The sequence below is a fragment of the Calliphora vicina genome, chromosome 1, assembly GCF_958450345.1.
Source record: "Calliphora vicina chromosome 1, idCalVici1.1, whole genome shotgun sequence".
In the NCBI taxonomy this organism is placed as follows: domain Eukaryota; kingdom Metazoa; phylum Arthropoda; class Insecta; order Diptera; family Calliphoridae; genus Calliphora; species Calliphora vicina.
In genome coordinates, this window is record NC_088780.1 from 68849105 (window position 1) to 68867726 (window position 18622).

General features: G+C 31.4%; 1 protein-coding gene across 1 annotated transcript in view; it reads right to left on the minus strand.

The window, feature by feature from the left end:
- Positions 1–2917: 2917 nt before the first annotated feature.
- Positions 2918–18622, minus strand: part of side-VII (sidestep VII) — a 475559-nt gene continuing 459854 nt past the window's right edge. Inside the window, exon 14 of the mRNA XM_065499240.1 lies at positions 2918–3475. Within this exon, the coding sequence (XP_065355312.1) occupies positions 3062–3475 (414 nt within the window). The 3' untranslated portion in view covers positions 2918–3061. The remainder of the gene's footprint in view (positions 3476–18622) is intronic.

Consider the following 18622-nt stretch of genomic DNA (forward strand, 5'->3'; position numbering starts at 1 on the left):
TTTTGACAAAATACATAGCAAATAATTTTTTGTCAATGACGCTACTAGCAACAGAATTGCAAAATTTAAAAATCCAATGTATTTTTGTACGCGGAAAATTAAATACTTTTATCCCACAACACTTTGAAGTGGCACATCCAAAATTCTTCGTAAAGTTTTTAAAAGCAGAACGTAATAGTAAGCCTAAGCTTATTCTAAAATTAAAAATTTTGATACTATAATTTAAATTAACTAATTTACAATAATTCTAATAATAAATAGTTTAAGTGAATAAACAATCCTAAAATATTAAACTGAAACAATGTTATTTTTTATATTTTTAAACCGCGATAACTGTTGGGCCCATTATATAATTAATTCATATCAACGGATTTCACTCGCTGAATAACTATTTTTTGTTAGTACTAAAATTTACAATAATAAAATTTTGTTTTTGTCAATATATGTTTCGCATAAAATAGATCTTGTTCCCCAATTCTTATTTACTTTGATGATTTTTTTTAATTCCATAAGAATTTTATTGGTTGTTTTTATATGGATTTTGATACAAATTATCACGTGAAGTCATGGTGCAGAGATAATAAGGAAACCCCGTGAACAATTTATTTTATTCCTTTTAATTTTGAGAACTCTGACAACACTATAGCTTTAAAAATTATTAGGAAACAGCTAAATGTTTTCCCCTGATCCATAAATAAATAGGAATAAATAGTTATTTCGCTTCGCAGTTTGTGTTCGTTTTAAAAAAAGAAAAGAAAGAAGAGAAAATAATATTTTTTTTGAGAAAATAATATTTTTGTTTCAGCAAACATATAAGTTTATTGGACTGCTGAACTTTTTAGCTTTTTTTATAACCTTTTTGTGATCAAATATATTTAATTTATATAATTTGTTTGGATTTGTTAATCCTTTGAAATTTTAATGTCCATTTAAATGAAGAAAAACTGGGTATGTGTTTTTTTTTCGCGTATACATACATGTATCAATTTTTCCCGTATGTAGCAATATCTCAAAATAGACTTTCTACGACTTTTTTATATCTGAATTTTTTGAAAAGATACCGCTATTTTTATGTTACCCCAGAAAATCGCCTTTTCGACCCTTAAATCAAACAAATTTGGTTTGACAATGTTCCGCAACTTTATCCGGCATTGTTAGGTCTACATTTTTTCTGAATGTACCAACATCGAAAAAATCCAAATAAGAGGTATATATAAGAAAAATGTGGTTAACACCACCTTGAGGCCATTTTTTGCAACAATTGGTGAAACAGAAAAATAGATAAATCAAAACCTTTCAAAAGAGGTAGGTATCTGTGATGAAATTCTGACAAAAATAAGGAATCTAGACGTAAAAATAATTAATAGTACACCTTTATAATTAAGTTTATTAATATCAAACGACTTTATCCAACGTTATTCAATTTTATATATAGCTAAATTTGTCACAAATAGTTTAGATAGCTATTTTATTAATCTTTCGAAAAAAATAAGAAATATTTGATTATTTTTGAAAAACTTTTTTGACTTTCTTTTTTTAAATATTAGAACGAAATACTTTAGGTCAATGGCCTTAGAGCATTTTAAATATTTGCCAATTTATATGATCTATTTACATTGCTAACAAGCTCGGTTCACCATGTGCAAAAGCCAAAAATGCCACAAATAGGTTCGCTTGTTTTTTAAATGCCACAAAAACGGCTGAAGAGTTTCGCTCGAAACTTTGCACACTGGTTAAGAACTTCAATATCTCAAATTTGTCCGTTCCGCTTAACAATAGAATTCTTAGTTTCTGAGATATTTATAGCGAAATGTCAAAAAACTAAGAATTTTTTCAGTTTTTTTTTTAGATTTTTTAAATTTATGTCCAAACAAAACATTTTATCGTTCGGTACAGATGAATTTTAGATATTGAAGTTCCAATAATTCATTCAGCAATTTTTTTAAGTGTACTGATAAATTTGGTATATTTAACGAAAGATTGCTATTCCAAATAAGTATCCCAAAATTAAAAACAATTGTTTTTATATTATAATATACTATATATATTTCACACAACGGCTAAATGAATGCCGCCCAATGTCCTTTAGAGGTAGCCGAGTGTATCCTCCAATGAGGTATAAATATCTTGGAAAAGTTTGAAAAAACGTTTTTTTTTGATATAGTGCTATCCATATGTATGGAAAAATTAAATATTTAGTTTAAATTAATACGATTTTGCCCGTTTTTCAAAATTCAATGATGTTCGAATTTGCTTTGAATTTTTGGAAACCAATTTTTATGCCGATCTGGTATAACTATATGTTCAAGACAAAAAATTGTTACGTAAATAATCTAACTTTCAATTTGTAATAACCACATTATTTTATTTATCGCATAAAATAGACAAAAACATTAAAGATATTATTCACAAAAAAAAGCATGACAAATAAAAATTTTTGCGTGAAATATTTCAAGTTTTTAATTACATATGTATGTCAGTTAAACAATTTTTTTTGATTGAGTGGAGAGCTTACGAATTACACAGGAACTCCCTGTTGTTTTATATTATATTAAAAATATGTGCAGCTTACGTTATGAACGTCCCGTAAAAATGTATGTATCTAGCTTTGCTAATGCGGCTTAACTTCACCTTAAATCATTATTATAAAAATAATTGAATATTTAAATTTTGTAACTCGTAGGGTGAGAAAAAACTATTTATTATCATATTAGTTAGATACCGAATAAATTTTCATACCAGATTCTGACAATGCACCATTATTAGACTACTATTAATATACGCAAACAAAATATTGAGTTATTATTTTTCTACATTTCCCTCGAAACTTACAATCAAATGATGGTTGTTATTCGTTTATTATGAATATAATTTGACACTTAATTTTCTTCTGTTGTAAACATAAACAAATCCTGAGTTATATTTAATAGAATTATCTGAAGATTGTTTTAATTTATACATAATCTGGTGGTTCGGTGTGTACAATTTCGCAATTAGTGTCAACGCCTAGTCTAACATGATGTCACAGGGCTGTGTCGCTAACCCTGTGAGAATCCTATAGTCATACTGTACTTTCGCGTTTCATCATAAGCGGAGTTTTGGCTGTTACTTCTTCGTCGGACATGCACGCTGGTTCCATAGTATGTATGCCATTGCTACCCATGCCAACACAAACTCTAGCTCGTTGGATTTGTTGAATTCCTGGCTGCAAATTGTGGGTCCTACTATTTATTGACGACATATTAGCTGATTGGATCACATTTCCAGTTGTGGATGAATTAAGGGGTTCTGAATGCGTTGGAACTGGATTCATATTAGATGTTGTTGGCAGAGACTGCTGATGCATCGATGTTATTGGCTGCATATGTCGTACACCGGTTAATATATTATTGTAATTTGTCCACAAGTGCTGGTTTGAATGTCGCGGAAGAGTGCACTGTGCTATTGAGCTCGAATACACATGTGGTGTAACATTCTGAAATAAAATTAAATAAAAAAAATTATTAAAAATGTTTGTTTTCGTTTGCAGAGCTAAATATTAAAATCCCCACTAAAAGCTTTCATTACCAAGTAATGAGTTAAAAAAGTATATAAACCCTTAATAGTGTACATACCTCGCTATGTCAGATTTTGTTTGGCTTATGCTTTGCTCTTGAAAAAACTACGTTGTGGAAGTATTTTCCGGGAATTTATCTTGTGGCTTAGTCTATCTTGAGATAATCTTTAGAAAACCTGTTTGTTACATATTTAATGTTCGTCATTTGTTAATGAGTGTCTGCACTTAAACTGAAGTTTTGGGTTGTGATTTTCTGTTACTATTGACTTTATTGATCTTTTGAACGCAGTTTTTTTAATAATTTATATGTAATTTTGAAGGGTACACATCTGTCATTCATTACTCCATGAAGATTGAGAAAATGTCGAATTTTGTGCCAACAAAGTGTCATATGCGGGAAGTTTTGCTTTACATCTTTAATTTGGAAAAAAAAAGTGCAGCTGAATGCGTTTCGTCTGTTTCAACTTGAGAGAGATGGTTTGTGCGATTTTGACACTGAATACAAAGTTTGAAGTCCAAGAATTAGAGACCTTACTCCATGAAGTGTGCTGTAAAACTCAACAAGAGCTTGTAAAATCATAGGGTGCTACCTAAGCATCAATTTCAAAATGTTTGCACCCAGCGAATTGCAGCTAAGATACACTCAGTTACTAAAGTATACGTACGATCGGCTTTTTTTTGCCTTTTTTAAAAAAATCTATATATTTAAAAATATAAGGCCTGACTCATTCACTCACTCACTCACTCATGAGTGTTGAGTCAGTGAATGAATGAGTCAGGCCTTGTATTTTTAAATATATAGATTTTTAAAAAGGCCCAAAAAGTCGATCGTACGTATACTTTAGTAACTGTGACGAAAGAAAGACGATTTTGTATGTCTGAAATGCTGTTTGAACGCTATAATAGAAATCCGGCTAACCAGCCGAATCGACACCAAAGCCAAATATCCATGGCGCTAAGGAAATGCTCTGTATTTGGTGGGACCAAAAGGGTCCTATTATGAGCTGCTGAAATCTGGCCAGACCATCACAGGGAACCTGTACCGAACACAACTGCAACTTGAAGCGAGCATTGAACGAAAAACGCCCAGAATATTCGACCAGACATGAAACTGTTATATTCCATTATGACAACAATCGGACACATGTTGAAGTAACTGGTAAAAACTTCTTAAAATAAAGTGGTTGGGAAGTTTTGCCTCAACCGCTTTTTAGTCCAAACCTTGCTTCGTCCGACTACTATTTGTTTCTATCGAAGTAAAACTCTCTCTCTGGGATACGCTTTACTTTGGAACAGAGTATCCGATATTGGCTTGATTCGTTTTTGGCCTCAAAAGATGACTAGTTCTTTTGGATCGGATTCCATATGTTGCCAGAACGATGGGAAAAGGTCATAGCTAACAATGGCCAATACACTGAATAAATTTATATTGTACAAATGTTTCAAAATGAAAGCTAAGAATTTGAAAAAATCCCGCATTATTAAGTCATACACCCAATATATTTTTATAAAATTATGAAATCAAGGCCTATTTTTCTTGTTGATATGTGTGACGGTACTGAAACAAGAGATCAGCAACGTATATCTTACGTTTATCTACCTGTCTTTCGACTCTACCACTTACGACGGAACTGACAAAACTGGGTGCAGAAGCAAAACGAAAAGCCAAGCAATGACGTGGTCACATTAAACATATGTAATAGGGCTACTTTTGTAAATAGCATCAGAAATTCGGTTTTAAATGTAACAATATGTTCAGACGATACAAAAATACTTCTCACTCAAGTATTCTGACACAATATTCTGCCCAAACAGGAGGGGCATTGAATGGAAGGTAACAAGTACCTTGATTGAATAGTTCGAGGTTAGTTGCGCCCTTCGTGAACGGAGATCAGTCCAGGAGAAACCCTAGGTAACTGGCGAGATTCGAAACCTCGGGAAGACCGTTCAATCTGGCGCGTCGCAAAGTGCATTGTTCCCATAGAACGAATGGACAACAATACAAGGAATTGTCGTAGACAAATGAAATGTTATACAGTAGTTTTGACTTACCTGCCTTTCACTTAAGAGCATTTTCCATATAAGTGCACAAAACTTGTGTTTTGTATATTTATTTATCAAACACCATACAAATTCGTTAATTTAAGTGCATTGTTCATACCTGCACATTTAAGATAAGTGCATAATACTTTTGGAAGCTATAACTGGTTTTCATGGAAAAAATTTCATTTAGCTGCTCAATATAAAATTAAATCAAAACAAAATAAGAAAAATACGATTTTGAATAAAAAATTGTGTTGTAAACTTCTTAATAATTTTAAAAGTAGCTAAAATACCAAATTTGTCGTTATTTTTAAACATCACAAAACTTCATGTAAATTATTTGCCGTTAACTGCTTTTTTGAGCAGTAAGCTTAAATGCACTTACCAGCATCAATGAGCAGGTAAGTTAACTGATGTTAACTGCACTTTTAACGTTGGTTGTGCAGGTAGTCAAAATTACTGTACATTAATTAGGATTAAATATGGACATGTCCGAAGTTTTGTCAAAATTGCGTCCTATATAAAGACAATATTGTAGTACAGTAGTTTTGACTTACCTGCCTTTCATTTAAGAGCATTTTACATATAAGTGCACAAAACTTGTGTTTTGTATATTTATTTACCAACCCAATTTTGTGATTTTTTGTAACGACAACTAGTTATTTCATGCATTATTTTGTAATGAGTGGTGGTGGTGAGTGGCACATTATTTTATTTACTAGAATAAGTACTTATTTTTATACAGGTTGGTAATGAACTTTTGCATTTGGCACAGCTATCTAGTGTGTTTGACTGGAAAACGGCAGGTTAGTGGTTCGCCACCTGTCAAAGCCATTGATTTTTTTGTTCATATCATATTCATTTATATGTTGATGTTAAAACTATTGTTAACTTACAATAAAATAATTCGTACATGGAGCAGTGAGTTAGCAGCTTGACTATCAAACACAAGCAAATAATGTGACTGTTCGATTCCCACACAAGGCAATATTTTTTGTGTTTTTTTAGCTACATATTCTTGTTGTGAATTTACTACTTATTTCTTAACTGATTGTAAGTAAATTTGTAAACTTGACCCATGAATTTTTTTAAAAATCTCGAACAAAGGCAAGTAGTGTTTCAGTCAAATAATAAGTAGTTATGCCTTGGCTCTAATATTACTAGCTGGCTTACTAAGTAAGTAAAGATTTTGCTGGGAAACTCCATATAAATTCGTTAATTTAAGTGCATTGTTCATACCTGCACATTTAAGATAAGTGCATAATACTTTTGGAAGCTATAACTGGTTTTCATGAAAAAAAAATCAATTTAGCTGCCTAATACAAAATTAAATCAAAACAAATAAGAAAAATACGATTTTGAATAAAAAAAATATGTTGTAAACTTCATGATAATTTTAAAATTAGCTAAAATAGCAATTTGACGATATTTTTAGACGGATAAATCAAAAAGCTTCATGTAAATTATCTGCCGTTAGCTGCTTTTTTGGTCAGTAAACTGTAAATCAGTAATGCGCAGCCCATACCACAATTGTGGAAAATAAAATCACACGTATTCTTATGCTCTTACATTTTAGTAGTCGTTGTCCACTCAACAAGACAACTAGGAATACGCATGAGCACTGGTGTATGACTATGACTTTATTTTTTCAGTTTTTGTATTTGTGTGTTTGTAGGTGCACTGAATAAAATAAAGAATTGAATGTGTTGGTGAGAGTAAGTGTATTGGTGAGAGGATTTATTTTTGCGAACCTCTGCTGTAAATGCACTTACCAGCATCAATGAGCAGGTAAGCACATTGAGGTTAACTGCATTTTTATCTCACCTGCATAAAATCTCGTGCAAAGTTGGTTGTGCAGGTAAGTCAAAATTACTGTATTTTATTTATTTAGTATTTAATTTGGAGGTGCTGTGGCTTAATTGGTTAGCGCGTTTGATTATTAAGCATGATATGGTATTTGCCAATCAACAACATCAGTTTATAATAATTTTTATTTTACTAATAACTAATATTTATCACAGCTCCCTCCGGTGGTATAGCACTAAAGCTTCCGAAGTAAAAAATTAAATAAAGGTTGTTGGCTTGACTAATGCGACATCTCACCACCAGAGGCGCAGCAACCTGCTTTAATAACAAACTTAACGCGCAATTGCAGAGTTGTCAATGAAAGCTTTTCTCCTACTTTCACCACCTTTTCTTCTACAATTCCAAAGAAAGTAAAACAACTAATATATAGGCATATTAATTGCCTGAGTGTTACTTTTTTTAAAAAAATAAAAATAAATATTGTAGTATTTTAACATGTGCTGTTAGTTTGTGAATTTGCTCTCCAATACCAAAAGTGGTCAATGAGGATAATAATAACAGCTTTTTGTTTATCAACAGCGAAATGTTTATCAACATGATGAATGTTGCAAGCAGCCGTTACATACTATTAAATTCAAACTGATAATGCATTTTCGTAATAAAATGTTCCAAAATGCTAAAAAAAATACTTTAAATCACGGGAGCTTTCTTAAATTAAGAGAGGCTACACAGTATGAAATGAAATTATATCAAAGTATCGATAACACTGTGCAACAAATGAAGACTTTTGGAAAAACAGATCATGACAGTATAGGTTCAACTCTACTACCAAAGGGTAGTAAAACCCATTTTGGTGACCAATTTTTTTTATGGGCCCCCAAAGATTCTGAAAATCAGTGGGCCCTAAAAAAATGGTGCTATCAGTTTTTGGCCAACCGCTAATTCAGACTTAACTTTATATGGCAATAATATAGCTAAGAGTCCGCCAAACAAATTTTATTAAAAGTTTTTTCCAAAAAATAGCTTTTCGTACACTTTTTTGGAAAAGATATTTTTTTACTTTGTTTAGTATAACTTCCAGGGACTCCTAATTATACCCTTCACCTTCGTGAGAAGGGTATATATAAGTTTGTCATTCTGTTTGTAATTTCTAAATTTTTCATTTCCGACCCTATAAAGAATATATATTCTGGATCCTTATAGATAGCGGAGTCGATTAAGCCATGTCCGTCTGTCTGTCTGTTGAAATCAATTTTCTGAAAACCCCAGATATCTTCGGGATCCAAATCTTCAATAATTCTGTCAGACTAAAATGATTTTTTTCATGAAAACCAGTTATAGCTTCCAAAAGTATTATGCACTTATCTTAAATGTGCAGGTATGAACAATGCACTTAAATTAACGAATTTATATGGAGTTTCCCAGCAAAAACTTTACTTACGTAGTAAGCCAGCTAGTAATATTGGAGCCAAGGCATAACTACTTATTATTTGACTGAAACACTACTTGCCTTTGTTCGAGATTTTTAAAAAATTCATGTGTCAAGTTTACAAATGTACTTACAATCAGTTAAGAAATAAGTAGTAAATTCACAACGAGAATATGTAGCTAAAAAAACACAAAAAATATTGCCTTGTGTGGGAATCGAACAGTCACATTATTTGCTTGTGTTTGATAGTCAAGCTGCTAACTCACTGCTCCATGTACGAATTATTTTATTGTAAGTTAACAATAGTTTTAACATCAACATATAAATGAATATGATATGAACAAAAAAATCAATTGCTTTGACAGGTGGCGAACCACTAACCTCCCGTTTTCCAGTCAAACACACTAGATAGCTGTGCTAAATGGAAAAGTTCATTACCAACCTGTATAAAAATAAGTACTTATTCTAGTAAATAAAATAATGTTCTGGGTAACCACCACTCATTACAAAATAATGCATGAAATAACTAGTTGTCATTACAAAAAATCACAAAATTTTTGCTGGGTTGGTAAATAAATATACAAAACACAAGTTTTGTGCACTTATATGTAAAATGCTCTTAAATGAAAGGCAGGTAAGTCAAAACTACTACTACAATATTGTCTTTATATAGGACGCAATTTTGACAAAACTTCGGACATGTCCATATTTAGTCCTAATTAATGTACAGTAATTTTGACTTACCTGCACAACCAACGTTAAAAGTGCAGTTAACATCAGTTAACTTACCTGCTCACTGATGCTGGTAAGTGCATTTAAGTTTACTGCTCATAAAAGCAGTTAACGGCAAATAATTTACATGAAGTTTTGTGATGTTTAAAAATAACGACAAATTTGGTATTTTAGCTACTTTTAAAATTATTAAGAAGTTTACAACACAATTTTTTATTCAAAATCGTATTTTTCTTATTTTGTTTTGATTTAATTTTATATTAAGCAGCTAAATGAAATTTTTTCCATGAAAACCAGTTATAGCTTCCAAAAGTATTATGCACTTATCTTAAATGTGCAGGTATTAACAATGCACTTAAATTAACGAATTTGTATGGAGTTTGATAAATAAATATACAAAACACAAGTTTTGTGCACTTATATGGAAAATGCTCTTAAGTGAAAGGCAGGTAAGTCAAAACTACTGTATAACATTTCATTTGTCTACGACAATTCCTTGTATTGTTGTCCATTCGTTCTATGGGAACAATGCACTTTGCGACGCGCCAGATTGAACGGTCTTCCCGAGGTTTCGAATCTCGCCAGTTACCTAGGGTTTCTCCTGGACTGATCTCCGTTCACGAAGGGCGCAACTAACCTCGAACTATCAAGGTACTTGTTACCTTCCATTCAATGCCCCTCCTGTTTGGGCAGAATATTGTGTCAGAATACTTGAGTGAGAAGTATTTTTGTATCGTCTGAACATATTGTTACATTTAAAACCGAATTTCTGATGCTATTTACAAAAGTAGCCCTATTACATATGTTTAATGTGACCACGTCATTGCTTGGCTTTTCGTTTTGCTTCTGCACCCAGTTTTGTCAGTTCCGTCGTAAGTGGTAGAGTCGAAAGACAGGTAGATAAACGTAAGATCTCTTGATTCAGTACCGTCACACATATCAACAAGAAAAATAGGCCTTGATTTCATAATTTTATAAAAATATATTGGGTGTATGACTTAATAATGCGGGATTTTTTCAAATTCTTAGCTTTCATTTTGAAACATTTGTACAATATAAATTTATTCAGTGTATTGGCCATTGTTAGCTATGACCTTTTCCCATCGTTCTGGCAACATATGGAATCCGATCCAAAAGAACTAGTCATCTTTTGAGGCCAAAAACGAATCAAGCCAATATCGGATACTCTGTTCCAAAGTAAAGCGTATCCCAGAGAGAGCGTTTTACTTCGATAGAAACAAATAGTAGTCGGACGAAGCAAGGTTTGGACTAAAAAGCGGTTGAGGCAAAACTTCCCAACCACTTTATTTTAAGAAGTTTTTACCAGTTACTTCAACATGTGTCCGATTGTTGTCATAATGGAATATAACAGTTTCATGTCTGGTCGAATATTCTGGGCGTTTTTCGTTCAATGCTCGCTTCAAGTTACAGTTGTGTACGGTACAGGTTCCCTGTGATGGTCTGGCCAGATTTCAGCAGCTCATAATAGGACCCTTTTGGTCCCACCAAATACAGAGCATTTCCTTAGCGCCATGGATATTTGGCTTTGGTGTCGATTCGGCTGGTTAGCCGGATTTCTATTATAGCGTTCAAACAGCATTTCAGACATACAAAATCGTCTTTCTTTCGTCACAGTTACTAAAGTATACGTACGATCGACTTTTTGGGCCTTTTTAAAAATCTATATATTTAAAAATACAAGGCCTGACTCATTCATTCACTGACTCAACACTCATGAGTGAGTGAGTGAGTGAGTGAATGAGTCAGGCCTTATATTTTTAAATATATAGATTTTTTAAAAAAGGCAAAAAAAAGCCGATCGTACGTATACTTTAGTAACCGTGTGTATCTTAGCTGCAATTCGTATGGTACCCAATTTCCCTGCAGTTGGATGAATCCTGCTGGGTGCAAACATTTTGAAATTGATACTGAGGTAGCACCCAATGATTTGAAAGCTCTTGTTGAGTTTTACAGCACTCTTCATGGAGTATGGTCTCTAATTCTTGGACTTCAAACTTTGTATTCAGTGTCAAAATCGCACAAACCATCTCTCTCAAGTTGAAACAGACGAAACGCATCCAGCGGCACTTTTTTTCCAAATTAAAGATGTAAAGCAAAACTTCCCGCATATGACACTTTGTTGGCACAAAATTCGACATTTTCTCAATCTTCATGGAGTAATGAATGACAGATGTGTACCCTTCAAAATTACATATACATTTTTTTTCACCAAAAAAAAAATTTAAAAAACATAAATTTTTTTTAAATTTAAAATAATTTTTTTTTTAAATTTAAAAAAAAGTTTTAAAATAACAATTCCAAAAAACATTTTTAACAAAAATTGAAAAAAAATACTTTGGAAAAAAAATTAATTTTGTTTACCAAAAAATATTTAAAAAAATTTTAAGTATAATTTGGTGAAGGGTATATAAGATTCGGCAAAGTCGAATATAGCTCTCTTACTTGTTTTTCATTAACAATATTTAGCAAAGTTGTAACTACGGTAAAGATGAACAACTCTTGTGAACATATTAATTCAATCTGAACGTGTCCAGGCACCCTAATTAGCGTATAATAGACAAGACATAAATTGCTAATGGCTAAATTAATTTTTTACTGGCTAAACAAGATTGAAAAGCGCTAAATTACAACACTGCCCGGGAATATCATTGTCTGAGCAGATAGAGCAACAACAAAAAATTATTTGCTCAGCATGGCGGAAAAAGAAAAGGAGATATTTAAATGCTTTCCTATATACTTCAAATGTGTTGAATTCATTCCTTTGATAATTCATTATTTATAGAATTAATTTCTTATTGAATCATTATAAATTTCATCTTCAAATCCATAACAAAATGGCTTAAAATATATACTGAATGATATGTTTCTTTTTAAGCACATTTGTTATGCACAGAAAGAATCATTGCTAAAATATTTTCAAACAATCGCCTGTCTGAAACTAATTTTATTTTCTATAAATGTTTTTATAGATTCTATTAATGTTTTTATTTTAATTCAACACTTGGGATAAAACAACAAAACAAGTATTTAAATAAAGGTGTTTGTTGTTATCATGCGCATCTTACTTACATTCGGTAATATCTTTTGCACGTGCGTTTTTATTATCAGTATATATAATTCTTATTAGGTCAAAACTATTTTTTAAATAAGTAGTTTTATTTTTGTCAAAAGCGTTGAAAATTATGTGAATTGTATGATAAACAGCTAAAAATATTGTTTAATATTATTATTTTTTTATACCCTTCAGCTTCGTGAGAAGGGTATATATAAGTTTGGCATTCCGTTTGTAATTTCTACATTTTTCATTTCCGACCCTATAAAGTATATATATTCTGGATCCTTATAGATAGCGGAGTCGATTAAGCCATGTCCGTCTGTCTGTCTGTCCGTCTGTCTGTCTGTTGAAATCAATTTTCTGAAGGCCCCAGATATCTCCGGGATCCAAATCTTCAACAATTCTGTCAGACATACTTTCGAGAATTTTGCTATTTAAAATCAGTAAAATCCGTCCATAAATAACGGAGATATGAGCAAAAATCCGAGACAACCTCTGAAAATTTCATCAAAAAACACAATGTATTGCATGCTTTGACAAAAAAACAACAAAACGTATGGTTGGATGTGCAAGCTTTGCGTATTTTGTTTTTTTTTTTTGTGTTTTGTTTCTTTTGGCGTTGTTGTTGTTTTTTATACAACTAAACGTTTGTTTGGTTGTGTGTTGGTTTTTTTGACAAAAAATCAACAAATCGTATGTTTGAATGTGCATGCTTTGCGTATTTTGTTTTTCTTTTGTGTTTTGTTTCTTTTGGCGTTGTTGTTGTTTTTTATACAATTAAACGTATGTTTGGATGTGTGTTGGTTTCATTGCCTTGCGTATTTTGTTTTTGTTTTTTCTTTTGGTGTTCTGTTTCGTTTGGCGTTGTTGTTGTTTTTTGTGTTCTTGATAAATTTAGGATGCTGTACGGTGAAAGTGGGCAATGTACATACAACCTATATACTAATTATAAAAAATAATAATGCATCCACAACAAAGGTGAAGGGTATATAATATTCGGCATAGCCGAATATAGCACTCTTACTTGTTCTCTTTATGTTCCTATTTTCTTTCATTAGTTTCATATTTGTATTTTTTTTGTTCTTTTTTTACGTATTCTCATATTTTTATTTTCTGAACTTTTTATTTTTACCAAATATTTTAATTGGTTCAATACCAATTTTGTTTTAAAACATTTTTTTGGATCAGACAAAAATTTTACTGTTTTAAAAAAATTTTTGTTTGAAATTGTGTTTCAAACAACTTTTTTATTTAATATCATATCTGTGGAGTTTGGACAAAACATCGACCGGTGATTATAATTACCATCACTTTTACTATTCATAACTGACAAATAATGTAAGAAAGGGAATGTAAAAGATAAACTCACTGTTTATTGTTGGAGTTTTGTTTAAGCTTTGATATTTTTACAAATAAAGCTTGAGTGTTTGTAATTCTCATTCACTCTATGGCTTGATTTGTATAATATCTCTAGTTTTTCTAAAGCCTTTTGGGAAGAGGTTTCCTGATGATCTGGCCTAAGCAACCAGTGAAATGCGCACTGGAACTAGCTTATCCCCCAACAATAAATGTCACACAGTGGTATGAGAATAAAAAAAGAGGAAAATAAATCTGTAACTTCTAAACCCTTACGCCGATTTGAATGAAATTTCACACGCGCAAAGAGGTAAAATTTCATTAAAAAATATTCATAAATAAAAATTTTATTTCAATTTGAAAAATTTGTATCTATGCAAATAAAATTTTTATTTATGAATATTTTTTAATGAAATTTTACCCTTATATAGAGTTTTTTATTGAAAATGGAAAAATAAAAACAAATTTAGAAATTTATAATCAGGAATCCGGCAATTCCCAAAAAGCATTGAAAAATCCCAAAAATGGAATTTTTCGTTTTTCGGCTATAATATCCATAATAGGGGCGGGGTTATCGGAACCCTTTACAAGATAATTAAGAACTTATTGGGCCATCTAAAATAGGTTACTATATTTTGATATCGAGTATGCGATTAGAGAATTTTTGGCCTAAAGTTGAATTTTACATAAAAAATAGGCATTTTTTGAATGGACCTGATCCCGTCGATATCAAAAATTATAAATGTTTTTTTCATTTAAAATATTTGGCGTAAAGTTAGCTTTTCAAAAAGTACAAATTCATTATACATCCTCTTAGAAATTTTTTAGATAACTTAAAAAGAATAAAAGTACTTTTTTCCCAAAAAAATTGCGAAAAATCGCCTTTTTAATTTTTTTTATATTGAAATGCATGTAACTTTGAACTAAGTCATGATTTTAAACACTTCTTTCTTTTATTGATATATAGATCTATTGTTAATCCTATAAAAGAAAAATTAATAAAATCGGAGAATATTTGGAACCGCGGTCACCAAAAAACTGGTGTAGGGTGGGTAAAAATGTTGAAAATTAAATTTTCAAATGCGAATATCTCCTAAGCTATAAGAGATAATTGATAGCTACGACGAGGTTTTATATAGTGCTCGACGAGCAGATTCTGTATGTGTAAGTTTTTTTAAATAGGAACACAAACGAATTTAAAACTTAAACTCGACTACACTTCCTCTTTGCGCATGTGAAATTTCATTCAAATCGGCGCACAGTGGATCCGCCCATAGGCCAAAAATAAATAAAACGATCATAAAATATTTAGACAAAATGCAAAAAAATTGTCTCTTAAATATCCAATCTTTTTAATGGAAAACCGGTTTTTGCTGGAAATCTAACGGGACTTCTTAAAAATAAAATTAAAAGCATGAGCAAATATTCATTTGCAAAGCGCAGCTGAACGCTGGAAGAAAAATTCAAAGCAAAAGTGCACTTCAAAACGGTCTTGCAATTGCTGTAGTCTACAAAATTAAATTATTTTCAATGGATTTTGAAGTTAAAGGTATTTATTTTATCTTTAGAAAATAATAAAACTAACTTGTGTTGCAATTCTTGTGAAATTAATGTTTTAGTTAACCTATATATTTGTTACTTTTTTGTAAAACTTCATTATGTTTACTTAAAGTTTTAGTTGTGTTCCCCCAAGATTCCCCCGTAGGGTTCTTTTTCATTGTATTTATCAGATTCTTAAGATAATAAAAGTGCTGAATTTAGTTGCGGAAATTTGCGGATGGGCGTGTAATCTTTAATATACTAACTCGCCCCACAGGGGATGGCTTCATACATTTTTTTGCAAAAATTATAAGGTGTGGTCGTAGAGCGCGGAAATTTGGCACAGAGAATTATATGGACTAAGTTAAGAAAAAAATTAAATTTTATCAAAATCGTCCACGCCCAACGCCCACTGCCCATAAAATTGTTTATATCCAAGTCGAGAAATTTGGTACATACATTTACTGAAACCAAAAAGGAACTCATGCCGAGTTTCAATAAAATCGGTCACGCCCACCGCCCACGAAACCCATTCATAGATTAGAATTTTTTGGATATTTCGTTTATTATTCGACAACAAATTTTAAGTTTTCATCCTGTTCCGAAAACTTCTGAAAACAATTCATTTTATTAAAAAAAGAGCTTGGGGGAAAGAGGGGCTACATTTTTTTCTCCATGGAAAATCAAAAATACAATAATTATTAGAGACTTATAGATTTGGGCATATCTTCATTGATGTGGAAATGTTATATTTTTCAAATATGTTAAAGGTAAATGGTATTATTCGGAAAATTATACATATATAAACCACTGAATGCGTGAAAATATAAGTAATTTTTTGCTTAACACCCTAGCATGGACTTTACTAGCATGGAGTTTTTAAAAATAAAATAATTGTTTAAAACAAACGAATTTTCATACTGAAATATTTTATTTCAAAAATTCATAAAACAAATCTAAAAGCCAATTAACCCTTGAAAGATCAAAGGGCTACTGTGGCTACAGCTGTTAATATTTTTTCTTAAAAATTTGCAAACTTTAAGTTCTTCGGGCATGCTATGAGTTGATAAATTTTGAAGACCCTAGCTTTTTTAGTTTAGGAGATATTGATTATTGACCGCTTGTTCATATAAGGGAAACCACTGTGCGGCGTAAGGGTTTAGAAGTTACAGATTTATTTCCCTCTTTTTTTATTCTCATACCACTGTGCGATGGTGATTATAATTACCACTCATTTTCTTAATAACTGTATAATCCACTGATTTCAAAGTTTGGAATTTTCTTAATTAGCATAAAAATAGGTCCAATATAAAATTTTAGGAAAATCGGTCAACGGGAACTTAATGCGGCGAAAAATGGGTTAAGTCGAGATAAGAAAATATCTCATTTTTTTTATAATAAAACTAACTTTTCAAAACGCTCCGTTTCCGATTTCCGAGATATCATAAAAAAACACATCAACATATTTGGAGTTGTTGTTGTTTTCTTTTTGACAAAACAACTTAATTCGCAAAAACTGTTGAATTTATCGATAATTATTTTGTATAATTCTTTGAGACAAATAATAAAGTTCTTCAAGGACAAATAATAAAATATTGATCGATAAATTCAACATTTTTTGCGCTCTCCTGAAAAGATATTGTTTTTTTTCAATTAAAGTTTTGCAAAATTTCTTGTTTGAATTTACAAATTTTGTGATAGATCCTAATTCAAACCAAATTTTGTCTGATTGAGAAAATTTCTTGATTGATTCAGAAATTTAATTCTATCTGTGATGCGCATAAAACACTTTTCTTGGAGCATATTTTTGATTGCCCTGCTGATCACTTCCTACGCTGGAAAAATTCCCGGATATCTATATATATAAATTCTTAGTAAGTCCGGATGTTTGTATGTATGTCCTATTCCCTTTCCGAAACTTTCTAAAGCCATCTGATGACATAGAAAGCTGAAATTTGGCATACTTAAAGTACTTTCTCTGCGGAAGATCGTAACGATTTTTGATTTTCGGGCTGTGAGCGAAGCGGTGTAGCACTTTCCCTTTTTAATATTTTTCCATATAACTCACCATTTTTTGTAAGGGGATTTTACTTTTTCACAACTTTCTGAAGCTATCTGATGACATAGAAAGCTGAAATTTGGCATACCTAAAGTACTTTTTCTGCGCCACGTGGGGCTATTGATTTTGGTCTTGAGTTACAAAATATTTATTTTGATAGATATCCCACTCGCATCCCACTAAGCGACCAAATAGGTCTTAAAGGAATAGACCTAATCTTTCTTTTGAGCTAAAAAAAAATTATTAAAAAAAAATTATTAAAATTTTTTTTTTTTCTAAATAATATTATTTTCTACATAAAATATTTTCTTTCGAAAGATTGAAGAAAGAGCTATTTGGACAAATTTTTCTAAGAACAATAGGTAATAAGATACATGGATAAGAAAAAACACCTGCTGGGCCAAAATATCAAATTTTGACACCCTCTAACTCAGAGAGTTCTCGACCGATCTTGTTGAAAAATTGTGCCTGAGTTACTATCTAATAGAACTAACCTTGGTGCAAATTTCATTCCGATCAGAAGACATCGATTTCAAAAGTTAGTTCAATTGACATGAAATGCCCCATATCTATAAAAATGAAATGGTCCATGTACATATGTAATGGCATCACGTGAGAACGGCTGGATTTATTCGATTCGAAATTTTCAGGACATGGTTTGTAAATGGATATGTTTTTTATGGCACACATGATCCAAGAGATAGAGCATGTGGAGGCTCAGGAATTTTAATTAAAACCCGTATCAAACACCATTCAATGTGTGATATTTGTGAAGATTATCTTCAAGCTACGACAATCTGTTTGGATGATTGCTACAGAAACCTATTAATTTCGTCGATATATTCACCTCCAAGCTTTTCGGTTACTGAAAACAAATATGAACATTTTTACGAATCACTAGGACCCCGAATCACCGGACCTGAGCGATTATAATGCTAAGCATACTCACTGGGGATCAAGACGCCACTCAAATAACCCAACAAATAAGATACAATAGACTCTATTATGCAGTCATTGAACAGTTAT